Source organism: Sapajus apella, unplaced genomic scaffold, assembly GCF_009761245.1.
Source record: "Sapajus apella isolate SASKATOON/1434 unplaced genomic scaffold, GSC_monkey_1.0 scaffold447, whole genome shotgun sequence".
Classification (NCBI taxonomy): domain Eukaryota; kingdom Metazoa; phylum Chordata; class Mammalia; order Primates; family Cebidae; genus Sapajus; species Sapajus apella.
In genome coordinates, this window is record NW_022437383.1 from 25163 (window position 1) to 46014 (window position 20852).

General features: G+C 55.5%; 3 protein-coding genes and 1 long non-coding RNA gene across 5 annotated transcripts in view; 2 read left to right on the forward strand and 2 right to left on the reverse strand.

Moving 5' to 3' along the window:
- Positions 1 to 10793, reverse strand: part of LOC116545925 (liprin-alpha-3) — a 32691-nt gene extending 21898 nt beyond the window's left edge. For both annotated transcript variants that reach the window (XM_032272335.1, XM_032272334.1), the window contains exons 1-7: positions 10466 to 10793; positions 3298 to 3552; positions 2955 to 3056; positions 2400 to 2564; positions 1959 to 2033; positions 1344 to 1418; positions 816 to 1037 (exon numbers count right to left, since the gene is read on the reverse strand). In XM_032272335.1, coding sequence (XP_032128226.1) covers positions 816 to 1037; positions 1344 to 1418; positions 1959 to 2033; positions 2400 to 2564; positions 2955 to 3056; positions 3298 to 3537 — 879 coding nt within the window. In that variant the 5' untranslated portion in view covers positions 3538 to 3552; positions 10466 to 10793. The remainder of the gene's footprint in view (positions 1 to 815; positions 1038 to 1343; positions 1419 to 1958; positions 2034 to 2399; positions 2565 to 2954; positions 3057 to 3297; positions 3553 to 10465) is intronic.
- Positions 10794 to 10862: 69 nt separating this feature from the next.
- LOC116545919 (putative uncharacterized protein C19orf73) lies at positions 10863 to 11801 on the forward strand (the record flags this gene model as incomplete). The annotated part of the gene is made up of 1 exon (XM_032272327.1): positions 10863 to 11801. A coding segment is annotated over exon 1 (756 nt), but the record flags the coding sequence as incomplete, so codon positions are not given.
- On the reverse strand, positions 11720 to 15961 carry LOC116545923 (protein lin-7 homolog B). The gene is made up of 6 exons (XM_032272333.1): positions 15850 to 15961; positions 15349 to 15467; positions 14985 to 15056; positions 13704 to 13913; positions 12153 to 12316; positions 11720 to 11828 (listed from the first exon to the last, which is right to left on the reverse strand). The coding sequence occupies exons 1-6, from the start codon at positions 15884 to 15886 to the stop codon at positions 11807 to 11809; spliced, it is 624 nt and encodes a 207-aa protein (XP_032128224.1). The 5' UTR covers positions 15887 to 15961; the 3' UTR covers positions 11720 to 11806.
- Positions 15962 to 15987: 26 nt separating this feature from the next.
- On the forward strand, positions 15988 to 20392 carry LOC116545924. The gene is made up of 3 exons (XR_004266512.1): positions 15988 to 16399; positions 19618 to 19694; positions 20294 to 20392. It is a non-coding gene; the product is annotated as an uncharacterized LOC116545924 (long non-coding RNA).
- Positions 20393 to 20852: the final 460 nt, after the last annotated feature.

Consider the following 20852-nt stretch of genomic DNA (forward strand, 5'->3'; position numbering starts at 1 on the left):
TGCACTCTAGCCTGGGTAACATGAGTGAAACTCCGTCTCAAAAAAAAAAAAAAAAAAAAGAATCAAAAACTAGCCAGGTGTGGTGGGGCACACCTGTAGTCCAGCTACTCAAGAGGCTGAGGCAGGAGAATTGCCTCAACTGGGAGACAGAGGTTACAGTGAGGTTCCAGTGGGCCAAGATCGCACCGCTGCACTCCAGCCTGGGCAACAGAGCTAGACTCCGTCTCAAAAAAAAAAAAAAAAAAAAAAAAAAAAAACAGTCTGCGCATGGTGGCTCACTCCTGTAATCCCAGCACTTTAGGAGGCTGAGATGGGCGTATCACGAGGTCAAGAGATCAAGATGGTCCAGGTCACCACAGTGAAACCCGTCTCTACTAAAATACAAAAATCAGCTGGGGGTGGTGACACCCTCCTGTAATCCCAGATATTCAGGAGGCTGAGGCAGACGAATCACTTGAACCCAGGAGGCAGAGGTTGCAGTGAGCTGAGATCAGGCCACTACATTCCAGCCTGGGCTATGGAGCAAAACTCCGTCCCCTCCAAAACAAAGCAAAAATTAATTAATTTAGAGGCACCAGAGAAGGACCCAGAGGTAACAAAGTAATGACGAGCAGTTATGGAGCGCCTACTCTGTGCCACAGACTCACCCTCTGAGAATCACACATCTCCTTTCACAGGTAAGGAAACTGAATCTGAGAGGAGGAGCCACCCAGCCTGTGGACTGAATCGAAGTTCCACTATTCATGAGCAATGCGCAAGAGAGAGGGCTACGGAAAGGCGAGCGATCGAAGGCAGCCCACCTGCCTGGGCCTCACCTCCTTGAGGTCGCGCTGCAGCTTGGAGTTGGCTTCCTCCGCCTTGCCCAGCTCGCGGTGTGCAGTGCCCAGCTCCTCCTCCAGCTGGCTCATCTGACGGCACAGCACCGCCAGGCGCTCTCGCAGCTGGCACACCTCGGCGCGCTGCCGCTCCAGGGCCTCCTCCAGTTCTGCTGTGCGTCGGTTCGAATCCCCGCCAGGACCCAGGCCATTGGCAAGAGTCTGGAGGGAGGGAAGAAACGGACAACATCCCAGAGTGTCTCCCAGAGACACAGAGGGAATGCAAGCAGAAAGTCAATCAGCTGAAAGTCGATCAAAGATCAATAAGGATCATGCAGGTCAGAGTCCACGGGGGCCAGTGAGATGGTCACAGAAGTTAGCTAGGTGACCGGGATCAGAGGTCAAAGATTTGTGACAGTCTTAGAGGTGCAGCCGTCTAAGTGTTTGGGTCACACCAAACACTGCAAACACCATCACGAAGTCAGGGAGTGGAATGGAGCTCCTGGGGAGGGGACTTCCATGTCTCACCTGCCCGTCCCCATCCTTGCCGGGTTCTTCCAGTCCTGACCGCCGCCTAGACAGCTGCTCTCGAAGGTTCAGAGTCTGGAAGCGTCAAAGGGAATTCAGACCACAGGGGTTCCCTGAACCCCCAGTTCTACTTCCCACTGGCACTGGCCCTCTAAGGGGTTGGGGGGCCCCATCTGAAATGCCTTTGCTCCTGCTGGGGCGATGCCTACCCCACGATCTACTCTTAGGCCCCATACCCTCCTTACATCCCTCCTTAGCTGCCACCTTGGAGGGCGTATACCCTTACTCCTCCCCTTAGCCTCCTGCGGAAGCCTTCGGCTTTAGCCCTGCCTTTCCCCATCCAATCAATTCCTCCTTAGTCCCAGCCTGAGCCCCAGTCACTAGTTCTACCCTTAATCTCACTCTTACCAGGAGGTTCTCCCTGGAGCCCTGCGCAACGTGTGCCCACTTAGGAAACCCATTGGTTTCTCTCCATAGTCCAACTCCATTGGTTGTCTGCCCTAGTCCTGCCCCAATAGATTCTCTCTGGAACCCAGCCAATCGGTTCCGCCCCACTGGGCTGTCCTTTAGCCCCTCCCCTTGGATTCAACCTCCCCTTCTTGGCCACACCCACACCTCCTGATTGCTCAGTTCCAGCTCCTCCTCTAGCACTGCCACTCGCTCCAGCGCCATCCGCAGCCGCTCCCGGACCTGGGGATGGGGCAGGGCAATAGTCAGCTGGATACCAAACCCAATTTAGGACAGTTGCTCCTGGCCCAGAACACCCCTAGGACGGGTCTGATAGGGCAGCGTCGGGACTCCTTTCTCCATAACCCGTATGCAGTCGCAACCAGCTACCCAGGCTGCCCCATCCACCAGTAGCCCCCATCCTGGTTTATTTTTCTGCTATCAACCAGTCAGGTCCCAGTCTTTGTAACCTGTCCCGATCAATCGCAATCAACATTCTTCCAACTCAGCACATCCCCAACCAATTACAGCCAGAACGTCTCTCACTCAGAACAGCCCCAGTCAACTAAGGGTTTCCGTTCTCCACCCCTGCTCTTCCAATTCTCATACCTTCTCATCCAGGGCCTTGTGGTGCTCGAAGAGGGACTTTAGAGCCTTGAGCACTTCTACCTCCGAGGAGACCCCACCCGGGGACTGGGCCTGGCGCTTCACCACGGTCATGCGCAGTGACCTCTCGTGCCTGGACACGAGGCACTCCAGGTGTTCCAGGAGCAGCTACAGGCACAGGGCATGGGGGCAAGAAGAGGCAAGGGAAAAGGGGCAGGGTTGAGAGAAAGGGTGACAGGTAGGGGGGACACATGGAGGAAAACATGGAGCCAAACAAAGGACACCGAGAGAAACAGGTCAGGGAAAGAGAGGAGGATAGGAGAGGTGGGGTCGGGGTCAACGAAGGGGTGATACAGAAGAAAGAAAAGTTATGGAGACACGGAGGAAGGAGTGGGACCGGAGTGGGAGACCAGCCAGGAAATGCAACCAGGGAAGAGAAGACAGGAAGGCGAGATGGAGGAAAAAATAGGTCAGGCTGCAACACCGCGAGGCCCCGCCCCGTATTTCAACAACGCAAGGCCCCGCCCCCACTTAGGCCCCGCCCTCAACACCCCTCACCCGCGTGTTGTTCCGTTCCGCCTTCAGCTCTGCAATCTCTTCCTCCCTCTCCAGCAGCTGCTCCCGACATAAGTTCAGCTCCTTCGTCAGAGCTGCAAACTCCTGTCCAGACATTGGCAGGATCAGGACATTCAGCTCAATCCTTTCCCTAGCTCCTCCATTCCCTGGAACTGGAAGTTTGAAAGCCCCGCCCACCCTGCTAAGTCCCGCGGTCCCTTGCCACTCAGGCCCCGCCCATTAATGGCACAGACTCCTCCCTTCCAGGCGCCAAGCCCGGCCCCTTCCGGACCGCCCTCTCCACCGAGGCCCCGCCCCTCAGGCCCCGCCCCTGCCCCGCCCAGACCTGGGGCAGCGCGATGCTCAGCTGACGCTGCAGCGAGTCCTTCTCGTGGCCCAGCTCGCGCAGCCGCAGCTGCGCCGTAGCCAGCCCGTCTTGTGCCTCGCGCAGCGTCTCCAGCAGGCGCTCGCGCTCCGTGAGCATCGTGACCATGAGGCGCTCCAGCTCCCCGCCCGCCTCGTCCGGGCCCAGCGCCGAGCCCCGCCGGCCATCCTCGCTGATGGTGGGCATCACCTCGCACATCATGGCGGCGGTGCGGGCCTGCGGGGCGGGGAGGGGCAAGGAACAGACCGGCCTCGTCAAGGCACAACGGAGAAACTGAGACACGGCCACTCGGATACCACGGAGGAGAAACAGTTGGGGCAAACCAGGCACTGCACAGAAGAAACTGAGGCCCAGACGCAGATCATGACACAGGGAAACAGGCACCACCACCCTGTCACTCCACCAGGAAAACCAAATACTGGCCACCAGGTGCTGCCAGGGGAAACTGAGGCCTATTCTTTTTACTCTGTCGCCCACGCTGGAGTGCAGTGGCACAGTCTCGGCTCACTGCAACCTCCGCCTCTCAGGTCCCTGTTCAAGCAATTCTGCCTCAGCCTCGCAAGTAACCGGGATTACAGGAATTCGCCACCATGCCCAGCTACTGTTTGTATTTTTAGTTGAGATGGGGCTTCACTGCGTTGGTCAGGCTGGTCTTGAATTCCTGACCTCGTGATCCGCCCACCTCGGCCTCCCAAAGTGCTGGGATTACAGGCATGAGCCATTGCGTCCGGCTTTTTTTTTTTTTTTTTTTTTGTAGAGGCGAGATCTCACTATGTTGCCCAGGATGGTCTCAAACTCTTGGACTCAGGGGATCCTCCCGCCTCGGCATGCTAAAGTGTGCCACTGTGCCTGAGCCATCTATTTACCTGGCATGAGCCACCGCGCCTGGCCAGGCCTATCCATTCTAATGGTGGCCCAGGATAAACTGAAACCCATTCCTTCTAGGTAAGCCTTGGCTACCTGGGTGAGAGGATTTAGGAAAACTGAAGTCAGACTCCATTAGACACTGGCAGCAAACCTAGGCCTGGCCCACTCAAAAGAACAACGGCTGGGTGACCCTGGCATTGTCTGAGGGAATGTGTGTTTAAAATCAGTCTCTACCCTCAACCCACTGCATGGGTAGGAAAACTGACGCCCAGACCAGAACCATGCCTTAAGAAGGCCACAGGGTGGCTGGGAGCTGGGGCTCACGCCTGTAATCCCAGCACTTTCGGAAGCCGAGGCGGGCAGATCAACTGAGATTGGGGGTTAAAAACCAGCCTGACCAACATGGAGAAACCCCATCTCTACTAAAAAAAAAATACAAAAATTAGTCAGGTGTGGTGGCTGGAGCCTGTAATCTCAGCTACTCAGGAGGCTGAGGTAGGAGAATCGCTTGAACTCGGGAGGCGGAGGTTGCAGTGAGCTGAGATCGTGCCATTGCACTCCAGCCTGGGGGCAGAGCAAAACTCTATTTCCAAAAAAACCCCGACATGGCCAAGACCACTATAGTCACCTCCCTCTTCATGACCCAGAAGTGCAAGAACTACCTCCTGCCTCCCTCAGGTCACAGGAGTTCAGGTCCCCCGTCCCTTTGGTTCCCCCAGACCCCAAGAGGCTGAGCCTCCAGCCCCTGCCTTCCCAATCCCAGGAGTCGGAGACAGCACCCCTCTCCTCCCCTAAGAGACAAGAGTCTGGGCTCTTAGCCTTCTCGCTTAGACCCAGAAATGCCAGCCTTCAGACTCCTCCTCCCCCCGGCCCCTGGGGCACAGCTACTCCTCCAGGACCCAGGAGTTCTGGGATCTCCCCCTTAACCCCAGCCCCAGCCACCTTGGGGCCACATCCGAGGCGGGGGAGGAGAAAGGGGCGGGGTTTTGGGGCGAGAAGGCGGGACTTGGAGCCAGGGGCAGGGCGGAGATGAAGCCAGGCCCCCTGAACCGCTCCCTCCGCACACATCAGGTCCGACGGGTCCAGCTGGCCCGGCAGAAAGCAGGAGGGACTTTCACTCAGTTCCTTCCTTTCCTTCTCCCCCTGCGGGCGGCACATAACCGGTTCTGGGCTTGGATAATTCCCAGCCCCGCCCAATATGCGGACTGTGTCCAAAGCCTGGGACCCGGGCCTCGGACTCATGTGAGGAGAAGAGGGCCTAAGGCCCTCAGGGCTTTGGGCGCTGGGAGAAGAGGGAGCTGGGTTCCTGTCCCCTTGGGTGTTTGAAGAGGTGCGTTTGAAAATCTAGACAGGCGAATCCCAGCACTCAGAGGAAAGATTCAGGAAGACGATTCTAAGAGGGCAGGCCAGCCTTCGGCCAAAAACCAACATGATATCCAAAATCAGCAACTCACTCAGACGATGCAACACAGATGTTTTAGGGAAGCTCTCCCAGAGCCTTAAACTCCTCTAGAAGGAAATAAAACACAGCAAGGCTGGACATATAACCTAAAAAACTACTGGCATGAAGACACAGGACAGGGTGCAGAATGCTTCCACACTTTTGATGACGGGGTAACAACGGCTCACAGGACTAAGTAGAGAGGTGTATTCTAGAACTAAGTTCTTAAGCCTATAATCTAGAATCAGCCAAGAGCAACCCCATAATTTAGTGTTCAGGTCACCCCAGAACCTGACACACACGATACCCATAAATACACCTAATGCAATACATAACAAACATAATAAGCAGATACAATCTAGAACTCAGAACCTACTAGGGATGAAGATATAGCAGAATATAGCAGCGGCCAGGGCGCAGTGGCTCACACCTGTAATCCCAGCACTTTGGGAGGCCGAGATGGTGTGATCACCTGAGGTTGGCGGTTTGAGACCAGCCTGACTAACATGGAGAAACCCCGTGTCTACTAAAAATACAAAATTAGCCCGGTGTGGTGGCACATGCCTGTAATCCAAGCTACTCAGGAGGCTGAGGCAGGAGAACTGTTTGAACCAGGGAGGCAAAAGTTGCAATGAGCTGAGATCACACCATTGCACTCCAGCCTGGGCAACAAGAGTGAAACTCCATCTCAAAAAAAAGCACAAAAAATATAAAAATTATCCAGTCTCATAACCCAGTCTCAAAATAAATAAATAAATAGATTTTAAAAATTTTAATTACATTTTTTTTTTTGAGGCAGAGTTTCCCTCTTGTTGCCCAGGCTGGAGTGCAATGGCACAATCTCGGCTCACCACAATCTCCTGCCTCCTGAGTTCAAGCGATTCTCCTGCCTCAGCCTCCCCAGTAGCTGGGATTACAGGCATGTGCCACTACGCCTGGCTAATTTTGTATTTTTAGTAGACACGGGGTTTCTCCATGTTGGTCAGGCTGGTCTTGAACTCCCAACCTCAGGTGATCCACCCACCTCTGCCTCCTGAAGTGCTGCGATTATAGGTGTGAGCCACCATATCTGGCCTTAGTTACATTTTTTTAAAAGAATATAGCAGGGGTCACATCCTTGGTTTTATCATGTGCCTAAGAGTTCGCTAGGAACTTAGAAGTGTCTATGGGGAGGGGCAGGGGATGGATCAAAAGGATGCACGTTGAGAATTGAGCATTTCCTGGAATAAAGACTGAGCTGGCAAAGGAGGGGGGTTGTTCTGGAAATAAGAACATTTCTAGGCTGAAGTCTCCAGAAGAGGAGAGAGCCTAGAACAAGCTTAGAATGCCAGAGTGGCAGATGGAGGAGAAAACCCACGATCTACCAGGGGACAAGTTCTAAACTAAGGCTGCACTGGGGGAAAAACTGACAGAAAATGAATGGGCCTAGAACCTGGAACCTGGGGAAGGAAAACATAATGTAGAACACTTCATTGGAAATCTTTTACATTTCAGAATGTGAAATTAGGGCCAGGCACAGTGGCTCGTGCCTGTAATTACAGCATTTTGGAAGGCCAGTGTGGGAGGATCACTTGAGCCCAGGAGTTCGAGAGAAAGCCTCAGTAGCAGAGCGAGACCCAATGTATAAACAACAACAGGCCAGGCGCAGTGACGCGTGCCTGTCATCCCTCTATTTTGGGAGGCAGGAGGATCACTTTAGGTCAGGAGTTTGAGACCAGCTTGGCCAACATCGTGAAACCCCATCTCTACTAAAAATACAAATATCAGCCAGGCATGGTGGCATGTGCCTGTAGTCCCAGCTACTTAGGAGGCTGAGGCAGGAGAATTGCTTGAACCCGGCAGCCAGAGGTTGCAGTGAGCCGAGATAGCACCACCGCACTCCAACCTGGGTGACAGAGCAAGACTCCATCTCAAAATAAAATAGAATAAAATAAAAACTAAACAACAACAAAAAATAATGTGCAATTGAATGGAACTTAGAACGTAAAACAGGGAAACAGGGAAGGGCATTCTAGAATCAATAGCACGAATTAGGAAGCCTAGGGCACATACTTAGAACACACACATTTTAGAAGTTAGATTGCCTCTCGGAAGACAGTGGAATCTAGAAAAATGTGGCTGGAACCTAGAACACACTTAAAGTGAACATTTAGCAAAGAAGGAAGGACTGGTTGCTAGAACTTTGGAACATGTCTGAGGAGACAGTGGGATCAGAATCTGGCTCAGGGGTCGTATCTAAATATTTTAAAACAACAAATGAGAAAAGACATGCCTAGAATTTGGCATCTGGCCTAGAACTCAGACCATGTCTTGAGTGAGAGTGGAACACAGAACAGAGATCAACTGGGAGTTTTTCTGTGTTTAGAAGGAGTCTAGAACATGGAGCAATGCAAGAGCACATGTGCAACAAGAAATGTGGCCAGACTGAACTCGAGGACCCACACCTGTAATTCCAGCACTCTAGGGAGCCGAGGGAGAGGGATCAATTGAGCCTAGGAGTTTGAGACCAGTCTGGGCAACATTGTGAAACCCCCATCTCTATTAAAAAAAAAATTTTTTTTTTTTTTGAGAGAGTTTCACTCTTGTTGCCCAGGCTGGAGTGCAATGGCGTGATCTCGGCTCACTGCAACCTCCGCCTCCTGGGTTCAAGCGATTCTCCTGCCTCAGCCTCCCAATTAGCTGGGATTACAGGCATGTGCCACCATGCCCAGCTAATTTTGTACGTTTAGTAGAGACCGGGTTTCTCCATGTTGGTCAGGCTGGTCTTGAACTCCCAACCTCAGGTAATCTGCCTGCCTAGGCCTCCCAAAGTGCTGGGATTACAGGTGTGAGCCACCACACCTGGCCAAAAAAAAGTTTTTTTTTTTAATTAGCCAGGCCTGGTGATGTGTGCCTGTGGTTTCAGCTACTCAGGAGGCTAAAGTGAGAGGATCTTCTGAGCCCGGCAAGGTGGAGGCTGCAGTCAGCTGTGATTATGCCACTGCACTCCAGGTTGGGCAATAGAGAGATAACTTGTCAAGGAAGAAAGGGAAAAGAAAGAAAGGAAAAAAGAAAGGAAGAAAGAAAGAAAGAAAAAGAAAGAGGAAAGAAAGAAAGAGAGAGAGTAGAAAGAAAGAAGGGTGGGAGAGAAAGAGAAAGAAGGAAAGAGAAAGAAAGAAAAGAAAAGAAGGAAAAGAAGGAAGGAAAGAAGAAAGAAAAAGAAAGAAGGAAAGAAAGAAGGAAGGAAAGAAGAAAGAAATTTGGATGACGGTAGGTAGCTTCTAGATTTCCTTAAGAGCCCACGCCACCGAATACATGTGGAGGAAGTGATGTGTGTCGGCTCATTGGCCTTGGAGAGTGTACTTGGAGAATGGGAACTCATATGGGCCTCATGGGGCAATGGAGTGCTGGAAACATCTCAAGAAGCTGGGTCTTGGGAGAGAGAGTAGAGACTTCCAAAGCCACCACCTGGGGTGACATGAGGATGAGACAGGGGTTTGTTAAGGCCACAGGAGATGTGAAGTTGATGGGGCAGAATGATGAGAGTGTGAAGACCTGGTCCCTAAAAGTGAGAGCTGAGGAACTAGATACCTGCTGGGGAAGGCAGTGGACAGAGCTAGGAGCCTGGACTCCTGAATCGTTGTAGAGGTAAATGATGAGGGATTGGAAGCTGACAGCCTGAGGTCTTGTTTGGAGAGAGGGTTTGGGGTGGACAGCCTCGGTAAAAGCTGGTGGGCAGTACAGAAACTGGGGTCTGAACTCCTGGGTCCCTGAGGGGATACAAGACTGGGTCCAGGACATTTAGGTCCCCAAGGGAGAGTGTAAACAGAAATCAGAGAACTGCATTAAGAATCACATTCCGGATCCCCCAAAGGAAACGAGTCATGGCGCCTGAGTCCCTCAGGGAGCAGATGCTGGGTGCCAGGAGCCTGAGTCTATGGGTCTGCGGGACACAAGGACTGTTGAACCAGGTTCTAAGCAGAGCAATGCTGGGGAACAGGATTCCTAGGTTCTGACGGGGTGAGGGCTACCACCTGGGGCCAGCAGAGGTGTAGGCACGGACAGGCTTCCCGAACAGGGTGGGAGCTGCACGCCCGGGTGCCATGGTCCCCACGGCGACCAGAACAGGAAAATTCAGAGGCGCTGGCTCCTCAGGGAGCTGCTGGAGTCCCAGGAACCTGGGGTGCCGAGGACCGGGCCACGAGCCTGGCCGGCGGAGCCCCGCGGCCAGGGCGCCCGGGTCGGGGAGGGCCCGGGTATCCCCGGGTCAAAGACTCGGCGGGGGGGATCCCCGCGCCGCCTGCGCCCCCTCCCTGGCGGCGGCGGCGGGCGGTGGGGGGAGGCAAGGCTGCCGAGCGCGCTGACCATGGACAGCTCCAGAGCGGGCCTGTGTCCAGGGCGGCCGCCTAGCCTGCCTGGACCGAGAGACGCGGCCGGCCGTGCAAGCCCGAGCCTGACGAAGGGAGACGGGGTGCGCGAAGCGGGGACGATGCGGACGCGCCGGGGGAGTCTGGCACCGCCGCGGCGGGTGTCTGGAGCTCCCTGAACAGGGCCGGGAAGGGGGATCTAGGCTCCAGGGGGTCCCGGGGCTGGACCGGGAAATCCAGGCTCCTGGGCCCTGGAGGAGGCGCGAGGCGGCGGTGCGCCCGGGATTCTAGGGTTCGGTCGGGGACTCTGGGCGCCGGGAGGGGCACGCCTGGGTCCCCGGGGTTGGGCTGTGAAATCGGGGCTTGGGGGTCCCCGGGGATGAGGAAGGGAATCAGGGATCTCGGGGAAGCGGGGGAGGCTCTCCAAGGGGTCCCCGGGGTGGGCGCTGCCAGGAGGGCCGGGCCGGGCTCTTACCTGCCTGGTCCGCGGCGGCTGCGGGCGGAGCTGGGCTGCAGGAGGGACCTGGGGTGGAGTGGGGGGGCCGGGCGGGGCCCCTGGCAGCGGCCGGGGCCCGGCTCTGTCGCTCCGGAGCCCTGGAGCCCTGTCTCCGCCGCTCGCGCGGGCTCCGCGTCTCTGGCTCCGGCTCGGGCGCTGGGGACCCCCCTCCCCCTCACGTTCTCACTGCCTTCTACCCCCAAAATAGCCCCTTGCCCCTGTCACCGTTCAGCTTCCCCCCGCGAGGCCGCAGCCGCCAGATCCAGGGGTGCCCACCAGCGCCCCCAAATCCCACCTTCCCCCCAAAAAAATTCCTTCTCCCTCCCCCTTCCCCCCCCACAGCTCCCGGGCGGTCGTGGCCCCTTTAACAGGAGACTGACAGACGGCGACGGGCGGCCAATGGGAGGAAGCGTCGGCGCCGGCCGGCGACTAGACCCCGCCTCCACACCGGCAGGGAGGGGTCGCGCGGGCGGAGGGCGAGAGGCGGGGCATAAGGCTCGTCTACCAATAGGCGCGCGGCGTGCGGCGGCTGGGGCGGGGGGCGGAGCCCGGCAGGGGGATGATGTCACCCGGAGCGAGTAGCGCGCGGCGTGGAACGCGTGTCGCGACCCCGGCTCCCGGCAGTGGCGCGCGCCGGCCCTCGCGCCGCACGGGACACGAGGGCTGGGCGGGCAGCGGGTTGAGGCTAAAGGTTGGATTTCAAGGCGGAGGCAGCTTCCGGAAAGACGCGCTCTGGTTGGAAGGTGGAGTGAGCGCCTGGTGGGCGAGGGCACCTCATTCTGCACCCCTGCGCCCGCCTCGGGAACTGCACGCGGCACCCCCACCCGCGACTCCCACGCAGACGGTAGTGCGGCCTGCAGGGTTCCCCCGGCGGAAGAGGCTAATGGTTCGCTCCGCCCCGCCCACACAGAGGCCGCCCACTAGCTCCGGCTGCGTTTCAGGACTCCGGAGGATGGGACTTGGCCTTCGCCCTCAGACGCTCTTAAGGGTAGGCGGCGTTGTCCTCAGTTCTTCCCCGGCACTCAGACCCAGACGGGGTCCTGGCCTCCGCCCTCGGACTAGCCCCTTGGAAGCCGGCCTGATTCCGCCTTTAGACCTAGCGAGAGGTCTCAACCTCTGCTCTCAGACTCCGAAAAGGGCTTCTCAAAGACTTGGCCTGACCTCAGCTCCTCACGTTCCCCCACATCTCAAGACACCAACACAGCGGTGCAGGACAGACACACAGACACTCAATGAGGGTCAAAGATCTTTAAATAAGGTGCCAGGGACAATAAATACTGTACAGGGAGAGGGTGCTCGTGAGCGTCCGGATCTGTGGTTTCAGCCTCGAGACTCCAAGGACCTGCAAGGGGGTAGAGAAGGGACCTGGGTTCAACGGGGGCTCCGGGTAGATGAGAGGCAGGATTGGGGATGCAGAGGCAAGGTGGGTGGGCTGAGGGATCCCAGCCACAGTAGGTTCCACATCTTGGGATGGAAGGAAGCTAAGAGGTCCCCAGGCGATTCAGCCAGAAGAGCCTGGGGTGACGGCCTGGGCCAGGGGTCAAGGGTCAGGATCCCAGAGGAGGGGCCAGGGCTGGAATGTCCAGGAAGCACTGGCCTGGTTTGGGAGCCTGGGGCTAAAGGGAGCCAGTGGAGGCCCCAGGGGTGTGGTGACACAGGGACTCACGAGTAGCTCTGATGCTGCTGGCGCCGGCGGGCCGAGCGCATCTTCTCAAACCGGGCCTCCATCTCCTCCAGCACTCGAGGTGTGTAACGCACCACCAGCTTCACCGAGCCCTGGGCCGCCTTCAGCAGCTCCACCGCCTTCTCGTGCTGCTCACCCTCAACACTCTGTGGTGCCCAACACAGATGCTGGGCCTGGGGCCGGCTGCCCTTGCCCAGCCCTCTCCCCCCAGGGAGAGGGGACCCACTGCTGGTGAGCCTGGTGCCAGCCCTGAGATGCCAATGCCTTATGTCCTCCTTGTGGAAGAGTCATTAACTCCTGGTTCAGTGTCCTCCTCCAAAACCTGCGAGGCTCCCCACGTCAGGGGAAGCCCCATGTTCCCTCAGTCCCTGGCCAAACATCCAGGCCCATCTTTATGGCCTCCCTGCCCACAGCCCACTCATGCCCGCCTGCCTTGACTCCCTCTTCTTTGTCCCCACAGCCCTGGCCCCAGCTCAGGCCTTGTCCTCTTTCCTCTGGAGTCTTACCCCAGCCTCCTCCCTGGCCTTCTGGCCTCCAGTCTCTCCCCGCAGTCCATCTCCCATAGGCTCCCAGAGGGGTCTTTCTGTACCTGCAAGCTGAGCTTATCCCTGGCTCACCCCTTGCCTCCCGTGGCTCCCCAGCGCCCATGGGACAAAGTCCCAGCTTCTCAGGTGACACTCAGGCCCTGCATGGCTGACCCCAGCCACCTCTCCAGTTATGCTTCCCTCAACTCTAACCACAGTGATTTTTTTTTTTTTTTTTTTTGAGATGGAGTCTCACTCTGTCACCCAGGCTGAAGTACAATGGTGTGATCTCAGCTCACTGCAACCTCCACCTCCCAGGTTCAAGTGATTCCCCTGCCTCAGCCTCCGAAGTAGCTGGGATTACAGGTGTCTGCCACCATGCCCAGCTAATTTTTGTGTTTTTAGTAGAGATGGGGTTTCACCATGTTGGCCAGGATGGTCTCAAACTCCTGACTTCAGGTGATCCACCCGCCTCGGCCTCTCAAAGTGCTGAGATTACAGGTGCGGGCCACTGCGCCCTACCTAACCACAGTGATTTTTAATTACCTGCATGCCCAGACCTCCATGAGAACCAAGCCCTTTCTTTTCAGCTCAGAGGTATGCCAAGTCAGTATCCTCCACAGTACCTTCAGCAGGAACACCCTTTACCTTGTTTGCCTGGAGAACTCCTACTCATCCTTCAACACCCAACCCAAATGTTTCTTACTCTGAAAAACCTTCCTGCATCTACACTGGCCTGGTGCCTTATCTGGGCTGTCACAATACTTTGCACTTCCTCATTGTTATGTTTCTGGATTAGGACTTTTTCAGCCAGGGCCTACTGCCCTCCCCACAGAGGGAAGGTTGGGTGTAGGAGCTGAGGCCAACATCTCTCAGGATCTGTAACATTGCCCAGCACAGGGCTAGCCATAGAGGCAGTGCTCAGTGTGTGCTGAATCAAGTCAAAAGCAGGGGCTATGCTACCTTGGACAGACTGTGTCCCCCAGCCCTGCCTCAGCCCCCCACTCACCACACCATTGACGGACAACAGTTGGTCCCCACGCTTGAGGCCTCCATGGCGGTCAGCCACGCCCCCCGGGATGACCCGGGAGATGTAGATGGGCGAGTTCTGCTCTTTGCCACCCATGATGTTGAAGCCCAGGCCCTCATCCGTCTTGGGCAGCTCCACTACCCGGGGATGTGCGTGGCCCTCGCTGGCTGTGAAGGCAGCCACTGTGGCCTGGGAGAGAGAAAGCAGCTGGAGATGAGACTCCTCCAAGGTGGGCATGAAGGCTGGAGAGGGGAATATGGACCGAGGACAGCAATTTAGCCTGGGTTGCTATCCCCAAGCCTGGGACACTTGCCATGACACAATGAAAGATCCCCCTGAAATGTCTGTGTGCCCCCTTCCCTTCACTTTGCAAGAGAATGTGTCCATTTGGTGTGAGTGTGTCTTGAATATCCCACGCTTGCCAATCTTACCTTTTTTTTTTTTTTTTTTTTTTTTTTGAGATGAAGTCTCGCTCTGTTTCCCAGGCTGGAGTGCAGTGCCACAATTTCAGCTTTTTGGCTCACGGCAACCTCTGCCTCCTGGGTTCAAGCGATTCTCCTGTCTCAGCCTCCCGAGTAACTGGGATTACAGGCGTGCACCACCACACCCAGCTAAATTTTTTGTAATTTTGTAGAGATGGGGTTTCACCATGTTGGCCAGGCTGGTCTTGAACTCCTGACCTCAAGTCAGGACCCACCTCAGCCTCCCAAAGTGCTAGGATTACAGGCATAAGCCAACACGCCCGGTCTCAATCTTACTTTTTGTTTTTTTAGAGGCAGGGTTTCACCACGTTGGCCAGGCTGGTCTCAAACTCCTGACCTCAGGCCATCCGCCCACCTCGGGCTCCCAAAGTGCTGGGATTACAGGCGTGAGCCACTGCACCCAGCTCTTCCATCTTACTTTTAAACTTAGGAAAGCCAGGCCTGGAGGGAGCCCAGAGCCTCCGGCAGAAGCAAGAGGCAGCATCTCACTATGGTGCAGTGGGATGTCAGCGCGCCATGACTTTCCTGGTTTACACTGTACAGATGTTGAAGCTGGCCATGCCACACTGGTTTCCATTTGCAGTTGCTAAAAAGATACCTTCGTATGACATTTGTTTTAAGTTAAAAATGTGCAATTATTTAATAATAGGAAGGGCGGCACATAGATTTGGCAAAAATCTTGAGGGAGGAAACAAATGACTGGCGTGAAGGCGATAACTGAGCTCCACCAGGCAGCTACGCAGATAGCAGATGCAATGGAATGGGGTGAGGGGCCCACCTTGGCTGTGGCATGGGCCCGGATCTCGGCGCTGCCGGTGAGGTCCAGCGTGTCATAGAGCTGCTCATACACCTGGGTGAAGAGGCAGCCGCATCAGGGAGCCGCCAGCCCTTCCGGCCCTAGACACAGGAGTCCGGGCCCCTAGACACTCTCCCGATCCCACGCCAGGATCCGCCCCGCCCCCGCAACCAGAGCCCGAGGAAACTACAACTCCCGAAGAGCCCCTGAGCTGAAGAGTGGGCATCCCAAGGCGGGACGCCTCGGGAGCTGCCGGGAGGCGTAGTCCCCGAGCTCGAGGCGAGCAGAAAGAAGAGGAGGAGGACGGCGGTCGCCAGCTCGCGCCCCTGCTCCGCGCGCCGCTCACCTCTCGGATAGCGGAGCAGAAGCGGCTCTGCAGGACTCTCTGGAGGGCCTGCAGCTTCTGCGGGGGCAGCTCTCCGCTGCGCTGGAGCCGCTCGAGGAGCTCGACGGCCCGGGACACGTCTGCGGGGCGGGGGCGGGGCGCAGAGACCGCGAGTGTCAGAGACCCCGAGACGCAGAGGAGCGAGGAGAGCGGCGGAGTGAGGGCGAGCGCACAGCCCCGGGAGGACGGCCGAAGCCCAGTCGGACGCCCTGCAGAGTCCAGGGTGACGCAGGAGAAACCGCCACCAGCCGGGCGCCCTGCGGTCCTGGGACCGCTCCACAGGCCGGGGTGTAAGGCGGGCGCCCGCGGCCCCGGCCCGCGCCCACGGAGCCTCCCACACCCCCCGACCGCCCGGCCCCGGTGCCCGCCCCGCCCACCCGCGCCGGCCAGGCCCGGGAAGGGAGGGGACCGGGGACTGGGGACGCAGGCCGCGGTGGGCAGGGCCCCCTGGCGCGCGCTTACCCCGCTCCAGCCCCAGCGGCTCCACCAGCGCAGCCATGTCGGCGCCACCGCTGCCAGCCGCCCGCCTGCCCCGGCGCCTGCGAGGGGGGCGGGGCTGCGCGAGGCCACGCCCCGGGCCACGGGCGCCCCCTGCGGAGGCGCGCCTGGAGAGCGCCCAGCTCCCCGACGCCGGACCGCCCCGACCCGCTGCCCCGCGCCACCCGCAGCCCTGCCCTCCGCCCCGGCCAGTCGGTCCTGTTGGCGAGCCCTCCCATTGCAGGTTCGGTCTGTGTGTCCCTTTCACGATCCCTGTCTGCCTGCCCTCCACACCTGTCTACCCCCTGTCCATCCTTTTCCCACATTCATTCAACAAACTCTTGTGAAACATCTTCTGGGCCCAAGGCATGGACACCGTGGTGAGCAGGGCAGCCAAGCCCACGGCCCGAACGGAGCTTCCAGTCTATGGGGGCAGTAAACAGCCAACCACGACTGTGATGAGAGCTGAGTGGGAAGGTGATGATCCAGAAGACGAAGGAAATCCTAGAGGAGGTACTTCACAGAGTCCTGGGAGGTAAGGTGAACACCCCCGCCACGCAGAAAGAGCCCACGTGGCTGGAAGCAGAGTTGGGATTCGTTGATAATGAGGTGAAAAGGCCGGCAGGATAGTTTATGCCTGGGCTCCTGCGTTGGCATGTGTGTCGAGGATTTGGGGCTTCATGCAAACTCCTAACGGTAAAATATGGCGCTCAAATTTGTATTTATTTACTTATTTTTGAGACGGAGTTTCGCTCTTGTTGCCCAGGCTGGAGTGCAATGGCGCCACTCCGTCTTCCGGGTTCAGGTGATTCTCCTGCCTCAGCCTCCGGAGTAGCTGGGATCACAGGCATGCGCCACCACGCCCGGCAAATTTTGTATTTTTAGTAGAGACGGGGTTTCTCCATGTTGGTCAGGCTGGTCTCAAACTCCACCCGCCTCGGCCTCCGAAAGTGCTGGGATTACAGGCCTCGTGAGCCACCGCACCAGGCCTGCTTTGGTGACATTTTAAGATGGTCTACACGGGAGGAGGGATACTGGATATTTTGTTTTGTGAGTCGAAGTCTCACTCTGCTGCCCAGGCTCGAGTGCAGTGTTGCGATCTTAGCTCACTGCAACCTCTGCCTCCCGGGTTCAAGCGATTCTCCTGCCGCAGCCTCTCGAGTAGCTGAGACTGCAGGCACGCACCACCACGCTCGCCTCGGCCTCCCAAAGTTCTGGTAGTACAAGCATGAGCCGCCTTGCCCGGTGGATACTGGGTATTTTGAATTTGAGGAGCCTCTGCAGAATCCATGGGGAGAAGCAGTCGATCTAGGGCTCAAAAGAGCAACCTGGTCTGCAGGCATCCTTGAGTACTGGGGCACAGGTGGTAAATGAAACCACAGGAGTGGATAAGAATGTCAGGGGCGGCCGGGCGCAGTGGCTCACGCCTATAATCCCAGCACTTTGGGAGGCCGAGGCGGGTGGATCACGAGGTCAAGAGATCGAGACCATCCTGGTCAACATGGTGAAACCCCGTCTCTACTAAAAATACAAAAAATTAGCTGGGCATGGTGGTGCGTGCCTGTAATCCCGGCTACTCAGGAGGCTGAGGCAGGAGAATTGCCTGAACCCAGGAGGCGGAGGTTGCGGTGAGCCGAGATCGCGCCATTGCACTCCAGCCTGGGTAACAAGAGGGAAACTCCGTCTCAAAAAAAAAAAAAAAAAAGAATGTCAGGGGCAAGAGAATATAAAGAGGGCCTAGGACTGGTCCCCAAACCTCTCTAACACTTAAAAGGGGGACAGCAGAGAATGGCCTGAAATGTAGGAGGAAACCCAGGTGGGAGAAACTATGAGAAGAGAGTTTAAAAAAAAAATTTTTTTTTAGAGGGGTCTTCATTGCTTAGGTTGGTCTTGAACTCCTAGGCTCAAACGATCTTCCTGCCTCGGCCTCCCAAAGTGCTGAGTTTACAGGCATGAGCCGCTGTGCACGGCTGAGAGTGTTTTAATAAAGAGGAAGTGGTCAGTGGTATCATGCTGGAGAGGCCCAGATGTGGGACAAGGCTTTGGAGAAGTCTGGCTGCTGCTCTTTTGGTTCCACTGGGTGGCGATATGGAGTCCAGAAAAGGGCTTGTTCCAAGTGGGAGGACTAGAGCAGGTTTGTCTGGCTGTCTCATTCCCTCTATTTCTCTCTTTAGCAAAAAGTAATGTGTTCATGGGATTAAAAACAAAATCAAGGCCGGGCGCGCTGGCTCACGCCTGTAATCCAAGCACTTTGGAGGCCAAGGCGGGCGGATCACCTGAGGTCGGGGGTTCAAGACAAGCCTGACCAAGATGGTGAAACCCCTCTTTAAAAAAAAAAAAAAATCAAATAACACAGACGGGCCAATAGGGAGAAGCAGCAGCTTCTGTACCTCTTACTCACTGCGAGAGGGAACTTACAGATATTTTGTCTGAGAGCTGCTTCTCTAAGTAACATGCTATGTCTTATGTATTACTTTTTTTGAGACAGAGTCTTGCTCTTCGCCCAGGCTGGAGTACAGTGGGGCAATCTCAACTCACTGCAACCTCCGCCTCCCGGGTTCAAGTGATTCCCCTGCCTCAGCCTCCCAAACAGCTGGGACAATAGGCATGCACTACCACACCCAGCTAATTTTTTGTATTTTTAGTAGAAATGGGGCTTCACCATATTGGCCAGGCTGGTCTCTAACTCCTGACCTCATGATCCACCCGACTTGGCCTCCCAAAGTGCTGGGATTACAGGCGTGAGCCACCGCACCTGGTATTTTATTTTTTGAGATGGAGTCTCACGCTGTTGCCCAGGCTGGAGTGCAGTGGCGCAATCTCAGCTAACTGCAACCTGCACCTCCTGCATTCAAGTGATTCTTCTACCTCTGCCTCCTAGCAGCTGGAATTACAGGTGCCCACCACCACGCCCAGCTAATTTATATATATATATATATATATATATATAATTTTTTTTTTTTTTTTTTTTTTTTTTTTTTTTGAGACGGAGTTTCACTCTTGTTACCCAGGCTGGAGTGCAATGGCGCGATCTCGGCTCACCGCAACCTCCGCCTCCTGGGTTCAGGCAATTCTCCTGCCTCAGCCTCCTGAGTAGCTGGGATTACAGGCACGCGCCACCATGCCCAGCTGATTTTTTGTAGTTTTAGTAGAGACGGGGTTTCACCGTGTTGACCAGGATGGTCTCGATCTCTTGACCTCGTGATCCACCCACCTCGGCCTCCCAAAGTGCTGGGATTACAGGCGTGAGCCACCGCGCCCGGCCAATTTTTATATTTTTAGTAGCGAAGGGGTTTCCCCATGTTGGCCAGGCTGGTCTTGAACTCCTGACCTCAAGTGATCCGCCCACTTCAGCCTCCCAAAGTGCTAGGATTACAGGCATGAGCCACTTAGCCTGGTCCTTGATTGATCAATTTAGATGTACTAGATTACAGATTTTCTGCTCTTATCATCTTTCCCCTAAACTTCTGGGAAACTTTAGTTCTCTCACCCCACGCTGAACCAATTGCTCTCTAGAAACTGCCATCCGGGGACTTCCCTCCACTTGTCTCCTGAAGTACATCCAGTTTCCTATTGTAAGTCCTTCATTTTAGTGAAGTATGGCTTCAGTTACTCGTAAAGAGGCTGTGAGATGTCCCTTTCAAGAAAGTTTGTTCACGCCAATCTTTCCCAGTATTTCTAAGGAAGACTCCAGGTTATCTAGTCTTATCAACTACTAAATTCTTTTTTTTTTTTTTGCTGTTGTTGCTACAGGGTCTCATCTTGCTGTCCAGGATGAAGTGCAGTCGTGTGATCATGGCTAACTGCAGCCTCGACCTCCCTGGGGTCAGGTAATCCTTCCACCTGCCACCTGAGTAGCTGGGACCATAGGCACACGCTACCACATCTGGCTAGTTTTTCTAATATTTATAGAGACCAGGCTTTTGCCATGTTGCCCAGGCTGGTCTCCCATCTCCTGGGCTCAAGTGATCTTCCCACCTTGGCCTCCCAAAGTATTGAGTTTACAGGCATGAACCACCATGCCTGGCCACCACTTACTTTTTAATTCCAATTATGTTTTCCAGTTCTAGAATTGCCATATTTTTGGTGTCAGATTCGAGATTTTTTTTTTTTTTGAGACGAAGTTTCACTCAGTTGCTCAAGGTAGAGTGCAGTGGCACGATCTGGGCTCACTTCAGTCTCCACCTCCCAGTTCAAGTGACTCTCCTGCCTCAGCCTCCCAAGTAGCTGGGACTACAGGCACGCACCACCATGCCCAGCTAATGTTGTTGTATTTTTTAGTAGAGATGGGGTTTCACTGTGTTGGCCAGGCTGGTCTTAAACTCCTAAACTCGTGATCCACCCACCTCAACCTCCCAAAGTGCTGGGATTACAGGGTAAGCCACTGTGCCTGTTTGTTTTTGAGATGGTGTCTTTGTCTGTCACCCAGGCTAGAGTGCAGTGGTGTGATCATAGCTCGCTGCAATCTCAAAGTCCTTGGCTTAAGGAATCCTGGAATCCTACCTCTGCCTCTCAGGTAGCTAGATTCCAGATATCTTAACATTCTCCACATCTTTTTCTTATTTTCTGAATATATCATAGCTCTGATAACTCCATCATCTGAATCACCCCTGGGTTTCTTTCTATTGTCTATTTTGTTTGCCTCTCGGTTTTCAGCAAATTAATTCCTTTCTAACAAACCTGGTAACTTTTGAGTAGATGCTGTGTAATGGGTATAAAAATAGTACATGTGGAGGCTCAGAATGCTTATCTTCTTTCAGAGTTTTCTTCTGACTGGCAGATTGCCCGATTCCTGACAAAGTCTGGTTTTAGGCTTTCTTAGCCTGCCTATTTGTATTTTTTGACACGGAGTCTCACTCCGTTGCCCAGGCTGGAGTGCAGTGGCGTGATCTCTGCTCACTGCAACCTCCACCTCTCAGGTTGAACCGATTCTCCTGCCTCAGCCTCCCAAGTAGCTAGGATTACAGTCCTGTGCCACCATATTCAGC